This window comes from Macaca thibetana, chromosome 7 (genome assembly GCF_024542745.1).
Source record: "Macaca thibetana thibetana isolate TM-01 chromosome 7, ASM2454274v1, whole genome shotgun sequence".
NCBI lineage: Eukaryota > Metazoa > Chordata > Mammalia > Primates > Cercopithecidae > Macaca > Macaca thibetana.
In genome coordinates, this window is record NC_065584.1 from 5,713,075 (window position 1) to 5,736,618 (window position 23,544).

At 41.4% G+C, this 23,544-nt stretch overlaps 1 protein-coding gene and 1 pseudogene across 11 annotated transcripts in view; both read right to left on the reverse strand.

The window, feature by feature from the left end:
- The window catches only part of PPP2R5C (protein phosphatase 2 regulatory subunit B'gamma), a 167,621-nt gene that overhangs the window by 103,696 nt on the left and 40,381 nt on the right, over window positions 1-23,544 (reverse strand). For 2 of the 11 annotated variants that reach the window (XM_050796726.1, XM_050796724.1), the window contains exon 1: window positions 15,421-15,862. The exons of 8 other annotated variants lie outside the window; for them this stretch is intronic. In XM_050796726.1, coding sequence (XP_050652683.1) covers window positions 15,421-15,514 — 94 coding nt within the window. In that variant the 5' untranslated portion in view covers window positions 15,515-15,862. Of the gene's footprint in view, window positions 1-15,420; window positions 15,876-23,544 lie in introns of those variants that run through there. One more of the 11 variants, XM_050796723.1, reaches the window with a different exon arrangement.
- On the reverse strand, window positions 22,124-22,224 carry LOC126960178 (uncharacterized; annotated as a pseudogene).

Consider the following 23,544-nt stretch of genomic DNA (forward strand, 5'->3'; position numbering starts at 1 on the left):
ACAGGGCCTGCTCTCTCCTGAAGCCAGCGCAGACACGCACCCACAGCACCTATAACATGACCAGTTCTTAGCACTAAGCACAGTTGATTTCTACATATTAGTGAGTGAATGAAATACAGCTTTAGGTGGACATAGGGCAGAAAGTCAAAACTAAATTTTGTTCTCTTCTGTGTTAGGTATCACGTTGTCCTTCCACTTGAAATGAACTCAGAAATTTTTTAAGTCTTAATTTGAACCTTGTTTGGCACAACAAAGGACATAGGGTCACCAACACTTAAATTAGCAACAGGACATACGCAGAGTCAAAAGCAAAGAATGAGGAAGGAAATCTCTGCAGAGCTTTATTAAAATCAGGAACATGCATGCGGAGGTTTTCTTTCACTACAATGTAAACAACACCTCAATTGTATACATCAAGAAGTATTTCTTGATGCTTTCCTACTGTTTCCCCGTAGACAAATGTTTACACTAAAACACAGCCAGTTTTCGGATGAATGCCTCTCTCCCCCACCCTGCAAGAACTCCACGCTCTATCATTACCAATAAAAAGGATATATCTAATTTTGTACTGAATCCTAAGAATTACTCATTAAGAATCTTTACCAATAGTAAGTTTATGTTTAGCACGAAAATACCCTTGTCAGCTAGGTCTAAAATGCAGCTTGAACATGAATCTCTTGGGATGTGCGAGCTCCTAAAATCAAGTGGAAAGTCAGTCCTGGAGTCTGTTTCTTCAACAGGAGTTCTGGGGCTGTGCCACGGAACAGGTGGGCACTGTGCCTAGTGAGACAATGTAAGGCTCAGATAAGTTAATTTCGCCCATAACCACAAACCCTCAAAGTACAGTCTTACCTTCGTGACCCAGAATCTGCATCTCTTGTTTTTCTAGATGACACCATAAGATCAACTAACCTGGTTTCAGCTGCACTGCACTCTACACCACTGTAAAAAGCTGAGAGCAGAGAGTACCGTGTAGATAGATCCCTGTGATAAAGAAACCTGCAAGAGCAGGCTCAGTGCATGCTCCGAGAGGGGTGAGCCCAGAACCGTGAGTCAGAAAACCCAAGCGCTGGTTCGGTATCTGGTCTCTGTCACCAGCTCCTTCTCGGACCTCAGGCAAGTTGGAGAACCTCTCTGCTTTGGTTTCCACCACTGTCAAAGTAGGACTAATCAAACATGTTTACTATCTCCTAGGAAAGAGGGCGACGGCTAATGAACCCTTTTGCAAGGAGCTTTGAAGATGAAAAAGGTTCCAGGGTGCTAATGACAAACAATAACAGCCTCTCTATTCTCATTTGGGTATCTATCATGCTGTGGGGGAGGGGGTACCGAATTACTCCGAGTAAACTGGTCCTCTAGGATTATTTTTCTTTTTCTTTTTTTTTTTTTTTGTGATCGGTAACAGTTTTTTTTTTCTTTTATTTATTTATTATTATTATTATTATACTTTAAGTTCTAGGGTACATGTGCATAACGTGCAGGTTTGTTACATATGTATACTTGTGCCATGTTGGTGTGCTGCACCCATCAACTCGTCAGCAGGATTATTTTTCTTATGGCTAAACTATTTTGAAAAACCCTAGAAGAGATGAATGATGCTGTCATGCTTGGAATACCGGATAATACAAAAGGAATCAAACATTGGTGGCTGATGCTTTAATTTCACTGGCCTGAACTGCTTTGCCTGGGTTCTGCAGTACTGCTCGCTGGCATAAATCTTGACAACAAATATTTACATCGGCAGCATGTGTTAGTTACTATGGATGCCATAGCTAAGGCTATTAGCTTGGCTGATAAGTCCCCATTTCCTGCCAAAGAACTCTTTACCAAACATGCTTCTTAAACTTTGCTTTTTTTAAAAAAAAAACATTTAAATGTGAAGTAGTTCAAAATTATTTTAGGGGTTCCAAGTTTAGTTTACATTTTACTTAAGGGCTCTCCTCCTTTTTACAAATAAAGGGTGAAAAGGCTCAAATAAGCAAATGTCTCCGCCTGTATGTTACACTAAACAAGACTGTAAGACTGAACCGGTTTTTGTAAGTTGGTATTTGGTTTTACATAAACACGTGTGCATATACACAGCCCACCAAAAGATATTTTTCCAATCTATGTAGGCAGTATAATTTATGTTCATTTAATTGGACAATGCCAACTCACACAAAAATGTGACAATTCAAGATTAATATTTTGAAAGTTAACATTTAAATGATGCATAAGATTTAAAAGTAAAAACATGCAGAGTTCATATCCACTGATATTAGACTATTTGAATGAGAAAAGTCAGTCCCCAAAAAGTTTACATGTCTTCAAAAGGTCGGTTTCAATACCTGACAGCCTCATCTGGGATATAAATGAGAAAATAAGAATGGGGTTCTTAAGGGGAGGAAGTAGGGAAGAGAGGAAGGATAAGTAAAAAATTTCCCAAAATCACAACTTTAACATTGGCTTAAATTTAAATGTTGTTTAAGATAAGTCATAAAAACACTTATCAACATAACGTCATTTGTGACTTTGTGTAAAAAGAAAAAGTATCTGAATTTATTAGATTCTTTAAAACACCCTACCCATTGGATAGTCATTTAAGGTTTCTCCCGGCAGAGCATTTCTCTTAACTAAGAATAATATAAAAGGAGAAATATGTTCATTTTCATTCGTGTTTTCATCTTCGGGGGATTAGATCGGAAAACCAATCACAGTCCCTTTCTTCCAATTCCCTTGAAAATAAGTAATTTAATCAAATGCATTTTTAATGTAACTTATTTGGAGATTCAGGAAAGTATGGTGACTTAATCAAGAACCTCAGTAACTAGTGACACTATTAGGCCTTAACCCTGGCTCTGATAGCGCCAGATTCCTGTATGATTTGATGTAATAATTCAGGAAAGGATGTGGGGAGGGGCCAGGGGGGTTGGGGGGGGTGGTGGTGGGGTCATTAAATTAATAAGACCTCAATGTTTTCAACATCTAATAAAATACTTTTAAAAGCATCAATGATGTTCTCTAAAGGGAAACATCTCCTCAGGACCAGGTCCAAGAATTGAGAAACAAAATTCCACATTTCCAGCAGCTTGGTGAAGCATAACTGACCTCTGTTCCAAAATCAGACAACATGGTTTCACTCTGGCCTGGTCATTACATCTGTAAAATTAGCCTAGAGCACCCATGCACAGGCTGTGGAGGCTGAGTGTCTGTGACAGCTCCACGTTCCACTTGCCGCCGCCTCCTAGACGCCTTGCTAGTCTGAAAGTTTAAGCCAAATTCACAGAAAAACATGCGAGACCACATTAAGCATTTATGCAATGTATGTATACACAGTATAATACAGGATATATGACGTAACACCAGGTCAGAGCATTAAGAACCGAGAGGACTAACAAGATACTAAGAACGTATAAAAGGTTTTTGTTACTAAAACTGCTCTCATGTCAATTTTTTAAAGAGATGAAACAAAAAATGCTATATACTCTGTGAATAAATATATATTTATATTATTTATGTGGATACACACACACACACACACACCCCACCCCACAGGGAGAAAATGGTCTGGAATGACATACAGCAAACTCTAAGTAGCAGTCACTTTGAGATGTGGGGATGGTAGACCAATCTCAGGGGATAAGGTTAGCGAAAATTTCAGTTTTATTTGCAATGAAGAAAAAATGTAAAGGTGGTTGTATTCACATATTAACTGATGACTTGAAAATGGCTTTAAAAAAAAGATTTGAAGAACACAGAAGGAAACTGACCAAGGCAGGAGGAAGGACCAGGGTTAGGTGGGCTCCGGATGCTCTCAGCTCTCATGGTCCCAGAGACCAATTTAGATGATTCTGCTGACTACTTAAATTTTTTTTTTTTTTTCCCTAGAGAAAAGAGGGAAAAAACCAAGGAGGCTTGGTAAAAACTAAGGGTCACATCCAGCCCATTCTAGAAAAATTTCCTAGGCCAAGAGTTTTCCATTTTTTTGGTGTCAAGACCTATTTACGTTCTTAGAAAGTATGGTGAACCCTAAAGAGCTTTGATTATGGGGGTTATATCCATTGATATTGACCATATTTGAAAATTTTAAAAATATTTACTTATTCATTTAAATTAGCAATAGGTTCACTTCATGTTAAGTAACATTTTATGAAAATAAACTTATTTTCAAAAAGAAACCAGCGAGAAAATGGCCCTGTTGTACATTTTTGCATGGATCTTCAATACTCAACAGAAGACAGGCGGATCTGCTGAGGTGCTTCTGTGTTCAATTTGCTGTGATATGCTATTTTGGTTCAAGTATATGTAAAGAAACACCCCAGGCTCAGACAGACATGTCTGGTGGGAAAAGGGAGGTTTCAATAGCTTCTCAAAAAATTGCCGATGTTTTTCTTTGCCTACGCTAAAATTCAACAAGTGACAGTTCCTTAAAGATTAGTTGCAATGAGGAATCTGAAACCGTATCGATGAACCCGTCAGTTACATTAACACCCGGCAGTATCTCTTACACTTGGGGCGGCTCTTCGCCCACGCTTGTTTGTAGCATCGTTTGTCGGTCACTGAGAGCACACTGCTGCACGCATTGTGCGGCCTCCCACCGTATACATGAAGAAACTCCACTTGCTAATGTTGCCACCCCTCTCGGCAGAAGAGTCTGTGGCACTGGGAGCTGCCACACTTACACTGGCAGATAAAAGTTCTCCAAAGTTCAGATTTTTCTTGAAAGCTCAAACTTTATCATGGGCCAAAAACAGTGGTGCAGTTGTTTTCCCCTGCATTGGTAAGCTCACTTCATAGATTTTCCAGAAAATATCAGCCAAATATTTAAGTCTTAATATCTATCGTTTGTCTGCTTTTTGTTCTGTCAAGTAAAAATGATTTTACATTACTGTTCTCATAATTTATAAGTTCCTGGAAAAAGTGGCTATTTTGGCTTGTAACTCACACATCAGCACGGGCGCTTTTCTTCGAGACGGCCATCGCACTCCAGCATGCTAGAAGGGCTTTGTGTGAACTCTGCATTTCGTCACGCAAAATCAAAAAGGAGGCTGGCTGCAGTGGCTCACGCCTCTAATCCCAGCACTGTGGGAGGCCAAAGCAGGAGGATCATTTGAGCCCAGGAGTTTGAGACCAGCCTGAGCAACACAGTGAGACCCCAGCTCTACCACAAAAAAAAAAAAAAAAAAAAAAAAAAAGTTGGGTGTGGTAGTGCTTCTTTGTAGCCCTAGCTACTCAGGAGGCTGAGGTGGGAGAAGTGCTTGAGCTGGGGAGGTTGAGGCTGCAGTGAGCTGTGATTGCGCCACTGCACTCCAGCCTGGGCAACAAAAAAACCTAACCAAAACAAACCCAAACAAAACAAAAGTAAAAAGGTATACAAAACAGTTGAGACTTAAAAAACTAGTAACTTCATGCTTCATCAAGGACATCCTTGGTCAGACTGGCGTGCTGCTAGCTGAGCACCGCTGTCCTGCTTGATGAAAGAAAGGCGCCATGCTACTTGCCACTGCCTTTGCACCACCAGGGCAAACGTCCACACAGCAAAAGAGGTAAATCAGATCTTGGTGATCTTACGAGACAGTGATGGCCTTGCAAACGCCCTGGAAAGCAGCTCTGTGACCCCAGGGGCCACAGGCTGCCCAGGGTGAACACTGCTCCACGCAAAGGCTTCAGAATTCCAAGAGAACAATTAACCAACGCTACCCGCCTTTGAGAAGTCTGACCAACTACATAAAGCTGGGGAAAAAAAAAACAAAACCAACAACCCATTCCTAATTATACATGGGCAGAAACTGTCTACAAATGTGAACACACATATACAGACACCCTCACCGCCCACCTCCTCCTTGAAGCCCGCAAAGAATAAAGAACCAGCAGCTTAGGAAGAAGTGGAGGTGGTTCTCTGGGGCTTAAGGTTCTCCAGGACTTGTTCCCTAGAGTGAAACATTACTGGTTTCACAAGTTACACGTTAAAATACCATAATTAGAACACATTGCTCGTGAGCAACACAACCAGCAGATAAAAATCCATGTGTATTATAACGAGGTCACAAACGTCGATGACAAAGAAACTGAAAAAACCTAATCAAACACTGTTAACAGCTCAAATTCTACTGAAAACACCAAAATATCAACATTTAAAAACAGTAAGATACAAGGTTAGAGTTGGGATCCCACTTATTTCAAATATTATTTAATTAAAGCAACATCTGCACTTAAAAACAACTAAAGGGAAATGACATGTAAAGTCACCCTATTTGAGATTAACCACAGATATCTGTAACTTTTTTTTTTTTTTTTCTTTTGAGACAGAGTCTCACTCTGTCATCCAGGCTGGTGTGCAGTGGTGCCATCTCGGCTCAGTGCAACCTCCGCCTCCCAGGTTTAAGTGATTCTCCTGCCTCAACCTCCCAAGTAGCTGGGATTATAGGCACTTGCCACCACGCTGGCTAATTTTTATATTTTTAGTAGAAATGGGGTTTCACCACGTTGGCCAGGCTGGTCTTGAACTCCTTACCTCAGGTGATCTGCCCACCTTGGCCTCCCAAAGTGCAGGTATTACAGATGTGAGGCACTGCGACTATAACACTAACTTTTAAATATGAAATTTCTTATGAATGTGATACTGAAACTCTTCTTCTAAAGATGAGGAGGGGAGATGTATATAAATGCTAATTTCTTATTTTACTCTAGACTTCACAGACTGGAGCACAGGAACAGAAAGACTGAATAGGGAGCACTAAGTATACTCTGAACCGAGGCTGTGGACATGTGCTTAGGACCATCTTAGTAGGTAACTATACACAATCTATAAGCAGAACATAGTGCAAACTCCAGAGGTACTGATGATACTAATTTCTTCCAAATGGTGAAATGCCAAGCAAACTGCAAGAGATGAAAAGGCTGGGTAAAAGAGAGAAAGACAGAGAGACAGATGAGCTTTGAGAGAACAAATACAGATAATACAGCTGGAGAAAAAGAAAACAGATCATGGCTAAGTGGCGGGGCTCTGGAGTACCACATACAACCTGCGAAAGAGGTAACCACAGACACCACAAACACTGAGTCTCATGACACTCCAGGCGCCATTTTAAGCTCTTTACGTGCATTCACTTAACTTTCAAAAAACCCCAAAGAGGTAGCTTGTATTATTATTCCCATTTCACGTTCCATTTCTAGAAACAGAGAGTGAGTCACATGCCCTGGACAGCTGAGCTTGCCTGGGGTGGGTGGGGTGAGGGGTGGTGGTGATCTGACCCTGGCATGTGGCTCCAGGTCCTACCCTTAACCACCAAACACCCTGCCTGTTAAAGTGTGCAGGAAACTTTGGTTTTATCTTATCTTCCGGTGTGCCTTAAAGGCAGTTACACTCCAAAAGACCAATAAAAATGGCAATAAACATCAAAAATGGTGATGCACCCCAAAAACGCTGTTTGGTAAGATGGTGCGGTGGTCTGTGCAGCTACCGTGAGTTATAACCAGAGGACCAACACTGGCTGGCAAAGACTCAAACATGAAAGGCCACTGCTCATGGCTTAGGAAACAGTAGCTAAGTTATTACATTTCCTTTGTACGTTGTTTCCAAAGCAGAACCTTTTTAAAGATATTTCCTTCACCAGTGAATACTGAAATGATAAGAGAGCGAAACAGCCTTATTTTTAAAAAATGTATTTCTCATCCTGGGGCAGTGGCTCATGCCTGTAATCCCAGCACTTTGGGAGGCCGAGGTGGGTGGAACACGAGGTCAGGAGATCGAGACCATCCTGGCCAACATGGTGAAACCCTGTCTCTATTAAAACACAAAATACTAGCCAGGCATGGTGGTGCACGCCTGTAGTCCCAGCTACTTGGGAGACTGAGGCAGTGGAATTGCTTGAACCCGGGAGGCGGAGGTTGCAGTGAGCTGAGATTGCGCCACTGCACTCCAGCCTGGCGACAGAGCAAGACTCCATCTCAAAAAAATATATATATATATTATATATTTTATATATAATTTATATATAATATATACTTATATATAATATATTTATATATAATTTTTATATATTTACATATATTATATATAATATATTTATATATAATTTATATATGTTTACATATATGTAATATTTTTATATATAATTTATATATTTCTATATATAAAAAATATATTTTTATATATGTATATTTCTATATATAAAAATATATTTTTATATAATATGTATATATTTCTATATATAAAATATATATTTCTATATATTATATATAATTTATATTTCTATATTTCTATATATATAAAAATATATTTATTTCTCTTGAAAATTATGAAAAAGTTAAAATCTCCATAGAATTTCAATGAATACTTGTATATTGTATATCCACTCGCCTAGATTCAACAACTGTTCATGCTTTGACATATTTGCTTTTTACCCACTTTTCTCTTTATCATTTCAAGTTGCAGAGATCATGATCCTTCACTTATTACTACTTCATTCTGCATTCCCTCAGAATAAGAAAAGTCCCTTACAAAATTTGGACACCTTTTTACGCCAAGAAAGTTTGCAGTAATTCCACACATCCAACATCATTCTGCACTCCACTTTCTCCAGCTGCCTTCAAAATGTCTCTAATAGGTTTGATTTTACACTTTTTAGAACAAGGATCTAATCTAGATTCACTCACTGTACCAAACTGTTGTATCTCTTCAGTCTTTTTTTCTTTTTTAAACTAGAAGAGTTTTTGATTTATGTGTAATTCAAGGGCCTAAAATAAAGCCAGACTTCTACCTGCTGTAGGAGTATTGATTTGTCCCCATGCATTTTAGCCAGTGTCTTTTTTCCAAGATGTCAGTGAGAGAAATTATTTACCCCACGTTTAGAAGTTCTCCATGCCGGGCACGGTGGCTCACGCCTGTAATCCCAGCACTTTGGGAGGCCGAGGCGGGCGGATCACAAGGTCAGGAGATGGAGACCACGGTGAAACCCCGTCTCTACTAAAAATACAAAAAATTAGCCGGGCGCGGTGGCGGGCGCCTGTAGTCCCAGCTACTCAGGAGGCTGAGGCAGGAGAATAGTGGGAACCCGGGAGGCAGAGCTTGCAGTGAGCCGTGATCGCGCCACTGCACTCCAGCCTGGGCGACAGGGCGTCTCAAAAAAAAAAAAAAAGAAGTTCTCCACTTGGCGGTCCTATTTCCAGTGCGACAGGGAGAGGAAACAGCGCCTGAGCAAGGCCCAGAGTGGAGTGGGCACCTGTGTCTGCTCTTTCAACCAGCCACCTTGTGTAAAGTCTGGCACTTTTTTGGTAGTCTTACTCTTGAACTTGGGTATAATGTCTGCTTAGCAGGTTTCTGCCTTGCAGCAAAAGCCATCTCCTATACGTTTTTCATTGAAATACATCAACTGTATAGAGGATTGAGAGAAAAATAAAGTACAGCTTTTGATGAGCTTTTCATTCCACTGATCAGGTATTTAGCTAAGAAATACACTAGATAGGCCAGGTGCGGTGGCTCATGCCTGTAATCCCAGAACTTTGGGAGGCCGAGGCCGGCGGATCACCTGAGCTCAGGAGTTCGAGAGCAGCCTGGCCATCATGGTGAAACCCTGTCTCTACTAAAAATACAAAAAATAGCCGGGCGTGGTGGCGGCCACCTGTAACCCCAGCTACTTGGGAGGCTGACGCAGGAGAATGGCTTGAACCTGGGAGGTAGAGGTTGCAGTAAGCCAAGATCGCGCCACTGCACCCCAGCCTGGGTGACAAAGCGAGACTCCATCTCAAAAAAGAAATAATAGTAGATAGCTATTTCCTAAGTGATCACTCAGAAATAACTTTTAATTTTCAATCCACTGACACTAACTGATGCTTCTACTCTGGGAATAATGCTCAGTGTCACCAGAGAACAAGTTCAACAGGACTGTCCTAAGGATACTCCTGATTTTGTGGAGGAGATAAGTCAACAACTACTAGCTGGCAGATTTGGTAAGTGAACTGGGACAGCAGGTAAGAAGATTATCAACTTTCTCCCTGCACACCAAGAACATACACATGTAAACCTTTAACAAACTCCTATTCAACCCTGAAATGAGTTTTGAACTCCAGACACTCAAGTATATTACCACTGTATAGAAAACAGTAAAAATCAAAAAGTACCTATGAGGTGAGAGCTTCCACCAGCATCTCTCAACACCCTGATGTCTGCAGAGCAAAGAACATGAGCTTTGCTATCAGACTGATTGAGGCTCAAATCTTGTTTCACTACATTCTCGGTGGCCCTGGGCAAGAGGCTCCCTTTTTTTCTCCCGGGGGGGGGGGAAGGCAGGGGTGGCAGTGAGTGGGGGAGGATTATAATGCCTCACAGTGCTGGGCAGATTCAGAGAGAGAACAGAGGTACAGGGTTTCAGCCATGACCCAGCACACTGAAGGCACTCAATGCACACTGCTTCTCCTCTGGGACAGCCACCAGCAGCAGCTTCGGGACCTCACACTCAGTGCTGCCAACAGCCCTGGACTGGGCCCTCTAGGCTGGGTGACCTTGGGGAGGGGAAATGCTAGGATTGTTCTGCTCACCTGCCAGGCAGGAATGCTGGGAGGAAGAAGTACATAAGCGTTCATAACAGCTTGTCATAATTGGCAAGGTGCTGTAGGATCCAAAAAGAACCACCTTGCAATTTCATTTGACATGTGGAACCAAAAGTTAGGATGTATCCCAAACCACTTTGTCTTTGTGTTTCTGTCTATTCTTTTCCTGGGTTTAAAAACACACACCCTATTCTTGACTAATAACCTTATCTTTATTTTTCTTTCATTTCTCTACACAACATACTTTAATGAAAAAATTTTAGAAGATAGCTTTTGCTGCAAGGCAAAACCTCCTGAGCAGACATCAGACCCAAGTTGAATGGTAAGTTTTTGTTTTTGCCTCTGAGATTGAGAGCGTATGGTAAGGGAGGTGGATGAGTGTGTGTGTTTGAGCATAAATGTGCGTGTGTGTTTAACGAACAAAAAGGTGTACAGACTTTACACAAACATACCCACCCGTTTCCTCAGAGAGTTATCTGTTACTCTGGTTACCTTCCATACCACCAGGAATACAGAAGAAACAACTTCATATATAGGAAACAGGACTGGACACAGGATAAGATACAGGTTTAAGGTTAAGGCTGTATTTCTATAAGGTCACTTTGCAGAGGGCTACAGTTACATAGTACATAGATGTTTATGAAGCAAAAATCTTGAGCTGAGGCACTGTTCAGAGAATCACCGGTTTAATCATTTGAAGAATCTGTTTAGTCATCATTCAAACATTTTTCCTTCCTAATTTTAGGGAATAAAGGTAACAAGGGGCACCCATTCTCACTAGGACTTACTGACTTCACACCATGCAGGTGTGTTACTAATTTAGTAACCCATGTGCATTATGTATAATAGCTATTGTTATTATTATTAATGTAGGTTAAGTCACCAGATTTAGTGCAGCAGGAAATGAAAACCATGGGGTTTGAGTTCTATGCTTGCTTCTTGCATGTTTTTTAATGAATTTTTATTGGAAAGGTGAAGACCTTCAACAAACTGGTGACTCAGGAAGTACTTGTGAGAAAATAAACTTTTCCATTAGACCTCCACTTCCCAAGAAAAAATGGGTTTCCATCAAAAGAATGATTTGTTCTCCAACATCCCACCAGGCTGGAGCTACTCCTGAGTCTTTCAAAGACAGACTCATCCACTGGATAAGTTTGCTAATGACTAGAACAAGATGAGAGCAGTTAATAACATTCTTGAAGCCCAGAATAAAGGCCAGCTGGAAAAGGCTCAAAACTGTGTGATTCCTCTCTGGCCATTACCATCTTTCTGGCTTGGCTGTCACTGCCTTAAACCTGGCTCCTGAAGTGAGCATGCGCTGCAGGGTAGGAAGCGGGCCCGCCCACCACGCCTCACAGCATCACAGCTGGCTCAGCTTCCCAGCATAGGGAGGAGGCACTAGACCCAAGGCCTGCAGGAAACATGCTTTCCTATCCTTAACAGGCAATTCCAAAAGTCGAAGAGCAGTCTAGAACAGGGTGGGTGAACTATGGCCCATGGGCCAAATCCAGCCTGTCACCTGTTTGTCAATAAAGCTTTATTGGACCACAGTTAGGCCTATTCATTTACTGTCTATGGCTGCTTTCACCCACAAAGCCAGAACTATTTACAATCTGGCCCTTTTCCAAAAAAAGTTGAACACTTCCAGTCTAGGACTGTGCTGTCCAATATCGTAGCCACTAGATATGTGTGTCCACTTACATTTACAATAACTACAGTTAAAAATTCACTTTCTCAGCTGTACATGTCAAGTGCTCAGCAGTCGCAGTTGACCAGGAGCTGCTGCAGAGGACTGCACAGAACATTTCCACCACAGCAGGCAGGTCTCCTGGACACGGCTGAGGGTAAGGATTGACGTCACCAAGCCACATTCACAGTCATCAAGTTCCAGGTGACTCTCCTTCTACAGACAGAAGGCCTTACACTAACCCTCAAAAATATGTCCCTTTCACACTTGAACTTATAGGTTATGCAAATTCGCCATTTTAATCGCAAACTCCAGACTACTTGGTAGACAGTAACAATCAAAGCGATCGTGACAACAAATCAGGTGATCACTTTACTTGCTTACTTGGTCCCCACCCCGGCGGATGGTTAACTGGGAAAGCTGGGCCATAGCCCCTGCTCATATCCACATTAGAACCCTGCCTGGCATGTGGTATGGATCAATCAATATTTGTAAAATGATTAAGAAATGAGCCCAAGGTACAAAACTGTTACACAAAAAGAGGCCACCGAGCCAAATAAATGATAAGGCATTGGGGAAAATACCACTATTGCAATCCTGTAGCAAAATATTCTTCAAGCAGCCAACATTCCTATTTTAAAATGATTTTTTAAAAAAGATTCAAAACGAAACAACACAACAATCTGGGTTTGGATTCTGGCTCCACCACTTCTAGGCTGTGTAACCTTGGGTGAGTTATTTCTCCTTCAGTGGGAAAGACCCCTCCTCCCTAAATAAACGGGAAGGACAGTGCATCCCTGCCCCATCCGTGTGGGCAGGGTAGCCCAGGGCGCAGCCCTCCTCGGTTCCTTCTGCTCCCGGCATCACACCACCAGCCCCTGCTCTCCCCGGCACCCTGCCGGTGCGTTCTTGCTCTAGCCCTCTCGTAGCAGAGCTCCTATGCTGGGCCTCTCCATGTAACCATTCGCTCCTTTGGGACAGGGGCTGCGACTTAATCACTTCAATGATCCTCAGCACTTGGCACACAGGAGCTGCTCAATGGATGTTAAGCTAAGACTCTAAGGCCCAATAAATAAATCAAATTTTGCTAACTCTCACATTAACATGCTTGCTGCACAAAGTCTTTATGAGTAAGTCAAGCGTTCTTCAAATTTTGAAGTTAGAAATCACCCCCACTGTTTGAGTCAGAAGTTAGTTTTAGGTCTCCATAGGTTATCAAAAACCCAAGTCTCTTTCAGGCTAATACATTTCACTACTTTTTCCCTCCACAATTATATAGCAAGCAACAAACTACCCAACCAACAGTAACAAATCCAAACTGACCATAATAAGGTCTTGGAATTAAAAAAAAAAAAAAGAAAGAAAGAAAATCAATGTGGTTCAAGATACAACACGACATGATTCTATTTCAGAATAAGTTCATAATTCAAAAACTGAGTAGTATATTAGGCATCTAATAAAAACCAGAAAACTCAAACCAAAAAGATTTATGTTATTTGTAAGTGGATACCTTAAAAGTATAAAAATTTACATTTTATATGCAGTCAATTTATCTTACTGCTAACTAGTTCGTTGTTAAGAACTAACTTGGCAGGGTACAGTGGCTCTTACCTGTAATCCCAGCACTTTGGGAGGCCGAGGTGGGAGGATCGCTTGGGCCCAGGAGTTCGAGACCAACCCGGGCAACATGGCGAAACCCCATCGCTACAAAAAATATTAAAAAATTAGCTGGGCATGGTGGTGTGTGCCTGAAGTCTCAGCTACTCAGGAAACTGAGGTGGGTGAAATCAGCGGAGCTCGGGAGGTGGAGGCTGCAGTGAGCTGTGATTATACCACTGTACTCCAGCCTGGGTGACAGAGTGAGACCCTGTCTCCCAAAAAACAAACAAAAACTATTTAACTTAAATCCAAACAATTACATTTTATTCTTGCCCATTTGGTTCTTGCAGCTAAAATACCTGAATGTTACCTATAGGCAACCTTTGCTTTTTACTAGGTGCACTACAAAAACAATAAATTCACAGCGTGCCCTATAATGTGGTCATTGAATGCTGGTTTCCACCTTCATGAAAGATGGTGTGAAGAGAAAAGCACCACCCATTTTATTCCAGTAGATTGGGTATGCATATGCCTGGTACACCCTGCGATCTGAAAAGTCTGGTCTGGCATTTTAGTCAGAGAGATTATTAGTCACCTAGAAATCTTGCTCCCACCCTTCCTTAAACACGTCCTTAAAAGAGATTCTGAGAAACAGTTTTGTTGGGGCACAGCTCTGATACTATAAATTCTAAAGTGATCTGATGAAACTTAAAATCATTTTTCTATTTCACTCAATTATGACCAAAAAAATTCATAATCTTAAAATACCAAGAATAAGTAGGCTACTACCCTGATGCCTGTGGTTCAATATAACCACTATTAATTACTAGAGTAGCTGTGCTTTTAGGCTCAGTTTTGAAACCAAAATATGCATACAAAGAGGCAAACTGTAATTATTAATAGTGATCTCCATATACCTTGAAAACTTGTTGCCATTTAACATTTTAAAAGTCAAATGGCAATACAGAGCCTATTTAAATGCAAAATATTTCCTAATATTCCACGAAAACGTTAACATTTCAAAAACGATGACCCAGGACAGATTTCAGTATTTCAAAGTGGAGCATATTTCTCTCTCAGGCTCCACGGCAAGAATGAAAACAATCCTTTTAAAGGAAGTTCTTTTCCAATTCATTGTGCATATTTTCTGACTGCAATTCATCTTTAATTCTGAGATGTGTCCTCGACAAAACCTTTGCAGCATTAAGCAACACAGATGTAACAGAAACTCTGCGTACGGACAACTTGGCCAGGCGCGACGGGCCCGCCTCTCCTTCCTACCCCCACCCAATACCTTCCCTGGGCAGTGACTTCACATCCTTTGACATCAGCACAGCTTTGAAAGGGGGATGGGAGAGCGAGGAGAAAGCAGAAAAACCAGCTTTGAACTATGCATGCAAGGCCTCTTTCAAGCCTCAAATTCTGTAAGTAGTTCGTAAAATGCCAAACTGCAGTGACACACCCAACCTCCTCTGCTTCAGTCTGCAGCGAAATGGGGGGAATTCTGCTAGAAAGGACTTCCTGCTTTTCTTATCTGAAGCACAATAGCCATTTATTAACTACCCACGGAAGGTTCCGATTCAGTGAAACACACAATAACTTACCTCGAATATGGAGAAGGGCCACGGGCTGGAAAGGCCCATTGGAGTTGGCCGCATCCACCACCATCCTGCTGCCCGCTTTATTACATGTCAACATCTAGACTTCAGCGGGAAAGGCAATGGGCTCCTTAAGGCAAGAAACCAGCCTCCATTTTAGTTTTAAAAAAAAAGGCAAACTGAAGCTCTCTGCAGCTGGAGGGAACTGGCTGGTTCGTGATGTCAGCAGGCATGAAGCGCGCTGATTGGCCGGAAGCTGCAACTTAAAATGACACTAAAAAAAACTGCAAACGGAAAGAGCGTTCTGTTTGGCTGTCAGTGTGCATTAAAAGCTTGGACATTTTCCGGCTTTCTGCAGCCTTCGTTTCTCAGTAACTTTTAGGCAAAGGTCCCATCTCTTAGGGGAAGTACTGGAGGCCACAACCCTGGCCAGACTGTAAACAAATGATTCCGAGGGAGCTACCAAAAAAAAAAAAAAAAAAAAAAAAAAAAGTGTGTGTATACGTCTGCGTGAACTTCAGCATTTCCCAGTTAGGGATCCCAAATTCATTTTATACCCACCTGTGCAACTTCGACTTGCTAGTTCTAATTAATATCTGCATCTTAGGTAGGATTCTGGCAACTCAGTGTTTGTTTTGTTTCGTTGTTTTTTAACAAATGGCTAATCAAATATTACACAATTCTAACCATTAGTTTGGACTCTTATTCAACTTCCTTTACCAATGGGACATGTTATTAACTTATGATCCCAAACACTTTTTTTCTTGAGATCTATTTTTTCCTGAAAAAATTAAGCTTAAAAACTTACATAGAAAATGAAAGCTGTTTTATAAATTCCATAGCTAGAAATTGACACAAATTGAAATATTTGTATCACCTGGCCTTGGGAGTAAAAAGGCATAAAATGAAATTCAGTGTGTTTATTTTTGTATTGCAAAGATGCTGACATATTAAATACTTTTTAAGTTTTAGATATTGTTCAAATTTAAACTTAAAGATATTTCACTTATTTTTATGGGGCTATTAAAAGCTACTATTCAGATCTTAGTTTTCTATCTTCAAATAAGCTTAATATAAAAAGCTATTCCAAGGAGAAAAACATTATTTCTGAATTGGAGTATTGCAGGATCCCATGAGGGGGTGCGGTGAGATGATTCCCTACAAAAATCAGTGTTATTAGTAGTTCCAAATGAAAACAAACTATAAGAAAAGCCTCTTTGGCAGGTAGAACTGAAAAAAATTCCTCCTTTCTTCACACCAACAAGAAACTTTGTCCAAACTATGGCTCCTCATTTTTAATAGCCTCTCACACAACTCCTCTGCTCTTTTCCCCCACTTGTGAATGATACAAAAGCCCTTTAGTTCCTAAACATAATTCATAGTAGACTAAGAAACACCTGAGACATAGCTAGGGCTCGCAGTTCCAGCTGAGGGTTTAGCGCCAGGTACATCCAATGAGTAAGGGACCTGCCACCACCCTTCAGGGCTGCTAATCAAGTCCTCCCTCGCAAGAATGTAGCTTTTATTGTGTGTATCAATAGCAATTAAAATAAATAAATAGATAAAAGCAAACCAAATCCCTCTCTTCCCCCTCTTTCCCCAGAGCTGACAAGACACTGCTGGATTCCATAGCTGGCCAGGAGATGATGTGATTTCTGACACATGTGGGCAGTGGGCACGCACCACCTGAGCAGCCTGCTGGCCTCACACCTGCCCTGGCTTCGCTGCCATCTGAACAGCAGAATTAATTTTTTTTTTTTAAAAGAGCACGTGCTTTCAGTTGGGTAACAGGAATTTAGATCTTAGCTGCCCTCTTGCCTCTGGGCCTTCACTGCTGACCTGTGGGTTGTCTGTCTGGAGGGGACGGCCACCGATCACCAACAACCACTACGAAGCAGTGTTGATGGCTCTCACTGCCACATACCCCAGCCTCCTCCTCCTCCTCCGAGTGATGCCAGATGAACTCAGACACAATTAGGAACGAGGCGTTCAGTGGCTCAGGAAGGAGCCCAGGAGCAGATGCTTATTGAAGATCTGGGCTTTAAAGAGACAGAGAACTGCTCGCCAATGATTTAATATTTCATATGAGATAAGATGAAAAAATGTGCCTAGCCTATGACTGTGCTGATGAGTGGGAATACAGAAATAAGGGGGAAAGGCTCCTGAGAGCTTTATATCTAATATACGGAATAGCAGTCAAAGAAAGGGAAGACACTTTTTGATGTATTTTTCCTAATGATCTCAGATCAAAGGATCTCGCCTTTATTAGTGATTTACCCCACGCTCTTTTGAAACCCTATGCATGTAAGTAGTTCTTTAAAGAATTCCAAGGCTGATCTGGCCATCACTGATAAAACAGACTCTAAGATAGAAATAATAAACAAATAATATGAGGGAAGAAAAGAAGACTTGAATAAAGGTAAGGTATACTTCTGAATTGGAAATATAAAAATATAAATACTGCAGCTATGCTGATAATTTTCCCCCAAACTGATCTACAGGTTTAAAGTATTTCCAATTAAAATTCTGGTGGGCCTCTATTTTTCCAGGTACTTAGCAAAAGTATTCGAAAGTTCACCTGCAAAAACTAAAAGAACAGGAAGAATGAGAACACTACTAATGAGAAAGGCTAGTCCTACCAACTGTAAAGCTGTATGAATTAATGACAGTGTGATGGGGCAAAAGAGGCAGATTAATGGAACAGAAGCCACAGCCCCAAACTGAGAAATATATTGACACAAATGTAATATAATAAAGAGTGTATCTCAAATCAGTGGAAGGGGAAGAATTAGATAATTGCTTGGCAATCTTGGGGCAGACAACTGATTAACTATATGCAGAAAAAAGTCAAAGTGTTTTCACATCACACCAAAATAAAATTTGAGATGGCTTAAACAGTTAAATAAAAATCAATCAAAACCACCCCCCCCCAAATCCCTATAACTTTTAGAAGAAAGGGAAAGTGAATAATCAATTCTCAAGCAAAAAAAGAACATTTAAATACTTCTGAACAAACCCCTCAGGAATAGTGCTCATAGTAAAAATGACAAATTTCTGTGGTTTGTTTTTTTGGAGGCAGGGTCCTGCTCTGTCACCCAGGCTGGAGTGAAGTGGTATGATTTCTGCTCACTGCAGCCTCGACCTCGTGGGCCCAAGTGATCCTCCTGCCTCAGCCTCCTGCAGAGTCGGGACCACAGGCTTGTGTCACCACACCTGCTCATTTTTTTCATTTTCAATAGAGATGAGGTCTCTACTATGTTGCCCACAGTAGTCTTTAACTCCTGGGCTCAAGTGATCCTCTGGCCTCAGCCTCCCAAAGTCCTGGGATTGCAGGTGTGAGCCACCATGCCCAGCCTTAAATCACAAATTTCTGTATGTTCTCTCCAAAAGCAAGCAAAAGGAAATAAAATGCTATAAATACAAGGAGTTAATAATATTATAATGGATTAAAAAACAATCGTCTAAAAATTGTGCCACTATTTACAACAGCAAAGACTTGGAACCAAGCCAAATGCCCATCAATGATAGACTGGATAAAGAAAATGCGGCACATATACACCATGGAATACTATGCAGCCATAAAAAAGAATGAGTTCATGTCTTTTGTAGGGACATGGATGAAACTGGAAGCCATCATTCTCAGCAAACTAACACAGGAACAGAAAACCAAACGCTGCATTTCTCACTCATAAGTGGGAGGTGAACAAGGAGAACACATGGACACAGGGAGGGGAACACTACACACCAGGGCCTGTTGGGGGGTGGGGGGCAAGGGATGGGAGAGCATTTGGACAAATATCTAATGCATGTGGGGCTTAAAACCTAGATGACGGATTGATAGGTGCAGCAAACCACCATAGCACATGTATACCTATGTAACAAACCTGCACGTTCTGCACATGTACCCCAGGACTTAAAGTAAAATAAAAACAAAAAAATAAAAAAATTGTGCTAAAATACACATCAACGCAGAATTTACCATCTTACCTGTTTTCAGCATACAGTTCAGTGGCATTAAGCACATTCACAGTGTCTTGCAACCCTCACTACCATCCATCCACATAACTCTTCATCTTGCAAAACGGACACTCTGTTCCCATTAAACAGGAACCTTCCATTCCCCCTCCTTCCAGTGCTGGCAACCATCACTCTATTTTCAGTCTCTATGAACTTGTCTACTCTTGGTACTTCACATAAGGGGATCTTATAGCGTTTGTCCTTTTGAGACTGGCTTACTTCACTTAGCGTAATGTCTGCGAGGTTCATCCATGTTGTAGCAAGTGCTAGAATTTCTTTCCGTTACAGGGCTGAGTGACATTCCACTGGCACACACTGAAGTTGTTTATTCACTCTTCTGTTTACGGACACTTAGGTTGCTTCCACCTTTCGTCAACTGTGAATAATGCTGCCATGAACATGGGGCTACAAGTATCTGCTCATGCCTCTGTTTTCAGTTATTTTGGGTGTATACCCAAGAAATGAAATTGCTGGATCATATGGCAGTTCTATTTTTATTTTTTTCCCATTCTATTTTTTATTTATTTTTAATTGATGCATAATAGCGATACATAGTTGCAAGGTATCTGTGTAATATTTGGAAGAACTGCCATCTTGTTTTCCACAGTGGTTGCACCATTTCACATTCCCACTGACAGTGCACAGGGCCGGGCGTGGTGGCTCACACCTGTAATCTCAGCACTTTCTTTGGGAGGCTGAGGCAGGCAGATCGCTTGAGGACAAGAGTTCGAGACCAGCCTGGCCAACATGGCAAAACCCCATCTCTACTGAAAGTACAAAAATTAGCCGGGCCTGGTGGTGTGTGCCTGTAGTCCCAGCTACTCGGGAGGCTGAGGCAGGAGAATGGCGTGAACCCGGGAGGCAGAGTTTGCAGTGAGCCGAGATCGTATCACTGCACTCCGGCCTGGGTGACAGAGCCAGACTCTGTCTCAAACAAACCAACCAACCCTAAAAAACAAAAAACAGTACACAGCAGCGGTTCCAATTTCTCCATGAGGACATTAACACTTACTTTTTAAAACTTATTTTTAGTTTCCGTGGGTACGTAGTAGGTGTATATATTTAAGAGACACATGAGATGTTTTGATACAGGCATCCAATGTGAAATAAGCATATCATGGAGAATGGGAATGGGGTATTCATCCCCTCAAGCATTTATCCTTTGAGTGACAAACAATCCAATTACATTCTTAATATTATTTTAAAATGTACAATTAAGTTATTGTTGACTATAATCACCCCGTTGTGCTATCAAGTGGGTCTTATTTATTCTAACTTTTTTTGTACCCATTGACCATCCCCCTCCCCACTACCCCTCCCAGTCTCTGGTAACCATTCTTCTACTGTCTCTGTCCGTGAGTTCAATTGTTTTGATTTTTAGATCCCATTAATATGTGAGAACATGTGATGTTTATCTTTCTGTACTTGGCTTATTTCACTTAACATAAAGATCTCCAGTTCCATCCATGTTGTTGCAAATGACTGGATCTCATTCTTTTTCATGGCTGAATAGTACTCCATTGTGTATATATACCATATTTTTTTTATTCATTCATCTGTTGATGGACACTTAGCTATTGTCAACAGTGCTGTGACAAACATAGGAGTGCAGATATCTCTTTGATATACTGATTTTCTTTCTTTGGGGTATGTGCCCAGCAGTGGGACTGCTGAATATATGATAGCTCAATTTTACTTTTTTAAGCAACATCCAAACTGTTCTTTATAGTGGTTGTACTAATTTACATTCCTAACAACAGAGTACGAGGGTTCCCTTTTCCCCACATCCTCTCCAGCATTTGTTATTGCTTGTCTTTTGGATAAGCCATTTTAACTGGTATGAGATAGTATCTCATTGTGGTTTTCATTTGCATTTCTCTAATGATCAATGATGTTGAGCACCTTTTCATATGCCTGTTTGCCATTTGTCTGTCTTTTGAGTGAGAAATGTCTACTCAAATCTTTTGCCCATCTTTTGATCAGATTATTAATTTTTTTCCTATAGAGTTGTTTGAGCTCCTTATATATTCTAGTTATTAATCCCTTGTCAGATGGGTAGTTTGCAAATATTTTCTCCCATTCTGTGGGTCGTCTCTTCACTTTATTGATTGCATCCTTTGCTGTGCAGAAGCTTTTTAGCCTGATGTGATCCCATTTGTCCCTGTTTGCTTTGGTTGCCTGTGCTTGTGGGGTATTGCTCAAGGAATTTTTGCCTAGACCAACGTCCTGCAGATTTTCCCCAATGTTTTCTTGTCACAGTGTCACAGTCTGAGGTCTCAGATTTTTTTTTTTTTTTTTTGAGATGGAGTCTTGCTCTTGTCGCCCAGGCTGGAGTGCAGTGATGTGATCTCCGCTCACCTGCAACCTCCACCTCCCAGGTTCAAGCAATTCTCCTGCCTCAGCCTCCCGAGTAGCTGGGACTACAGGTGCCTGCCACAATGCCCAGCTAATTTTTTTGAATTTTTAGTAGGGACGGAGTTTCACCGTGTTAGCCAGGATGGTCTCAATCTCCTGACCTCGTGATCCGCCCGCCTCAGCCTCCCAAAGTGCTGGGATTACAGGTGTGAGCCACTGCACCCGGCCGAGGTCTTAGATTTCTTTAATCCATTTTGATTTGATTTTTGTATACAGTGAGAGAGGGGTCTAGTTTCATTCTGCATATGAATATCCAGTTTTCCCAACACCACTTATTAAAAATATGCAACTGCTTCACGAATTTGCATGTCATCCTTGAGCAGGGGCCGTGCTAATCTCTGTACCGTTCCAATTTTAGTTTATACGCTGCTGAAGCGAGCACTAGTTTTATTTTTAGAGACAGGGAGGGTCTTGCTCTGTCACCCAGGCTGGAGTGTAGTGGCATGATCTTGGCTCACTGCAGCCTTGACCCTCTGGGCTCAAGCAATCCTCTCACCTCAGCCTCCGGAGTAGCTGGGACCACAGGCACGTGCTACCACACCCGGCTAGTTTTTGTATTTTTAGTAGAGATGGGGTTTCACCATGTTGCCCAGGCTGGTCTCAAACTCTTGAGCTCAAGTGATCTGCCTGCCTTGGCTCTTTTTTTTTTTTTTTTTTTTTTAAATTAGTAGCCATCCTAGTGGGTGTCAAGTATCTCACTGTAATTTTTATTTTCATTTTCCTAATGACAGAGATGTTGAGGATCTTTTCATGTGCTTATTGGTCATTTGCAGATGTTATATTCTTTGGAGAAATGTCTATTTAAGTATTTCACACATTTAAAAAATCAGGCTGTTTTGCTGAGTTGTAGGAGTTCTTTAGATATTCTGGATATTGACTCCTTATCAGTTATATGATTTTCGAGTATCTCCCCCATTCTGTGGCCTGCCTTTTCTTGCTGACTGGCCCCTTTAATGCAGAGGCATTTTACATTTTTATGTAGTCCAATTTATCTATTTTTATTTTTGTCGCCTGAGCTTTTGGTGTCATAGCCAAGAAATCATTCAAATCCAATGCCATGGAATCTTTCCCCTATGTTTTCTTCTCAAACATTATAGTTTTAACTCTTAGGTTTAGGTGTTTGATCCATTTTGAGCTAATCTTTGTATGTGTTGTGAAGGTAAGGGTCCCACCTCATTCTTTATTTTTATTTTTATTTTTGAGACAGAGTCTCGCTGTGTCACCAAGCTGGTGTGCAGTGGCGCGATCTCGGCTCACTGCAATCTCTGCCTCCCAGGTTCAAGCGATTCTCCTGCCTCAGCCTCCCGAGTAGCTGGGACTACAGGCACCCGCCAACACGCCCGGCTAATTTTTGTATTTTTAATACAGACAGGGTTTCACCATGTTGGTCAGGATGGTCCCTATCTCCTGACCTCGTGATCTGCCCACCTCAGCCTCCCAAAGTGCTGGGACTGCAGGCATGAGCCACCGCACCCGGCCAGGTCCCACTTCATTCTTTTGTATGTGAGTACCCAGTTTTCCCAATACCATTTGTTGAAAAGACTGTGTTTTCCCCATTGAATGGTCTAGGCAACCTTGTCAAAACTCATTTGACCACCTGTGTGAGGGTTTGTTTCTGGGCTCATCTTTATGCCAGTACTACACAGTCTTGATTACTGTAGCTTTGCTGTAAGTTTTAAAATCAGGATGTGTGAGTCC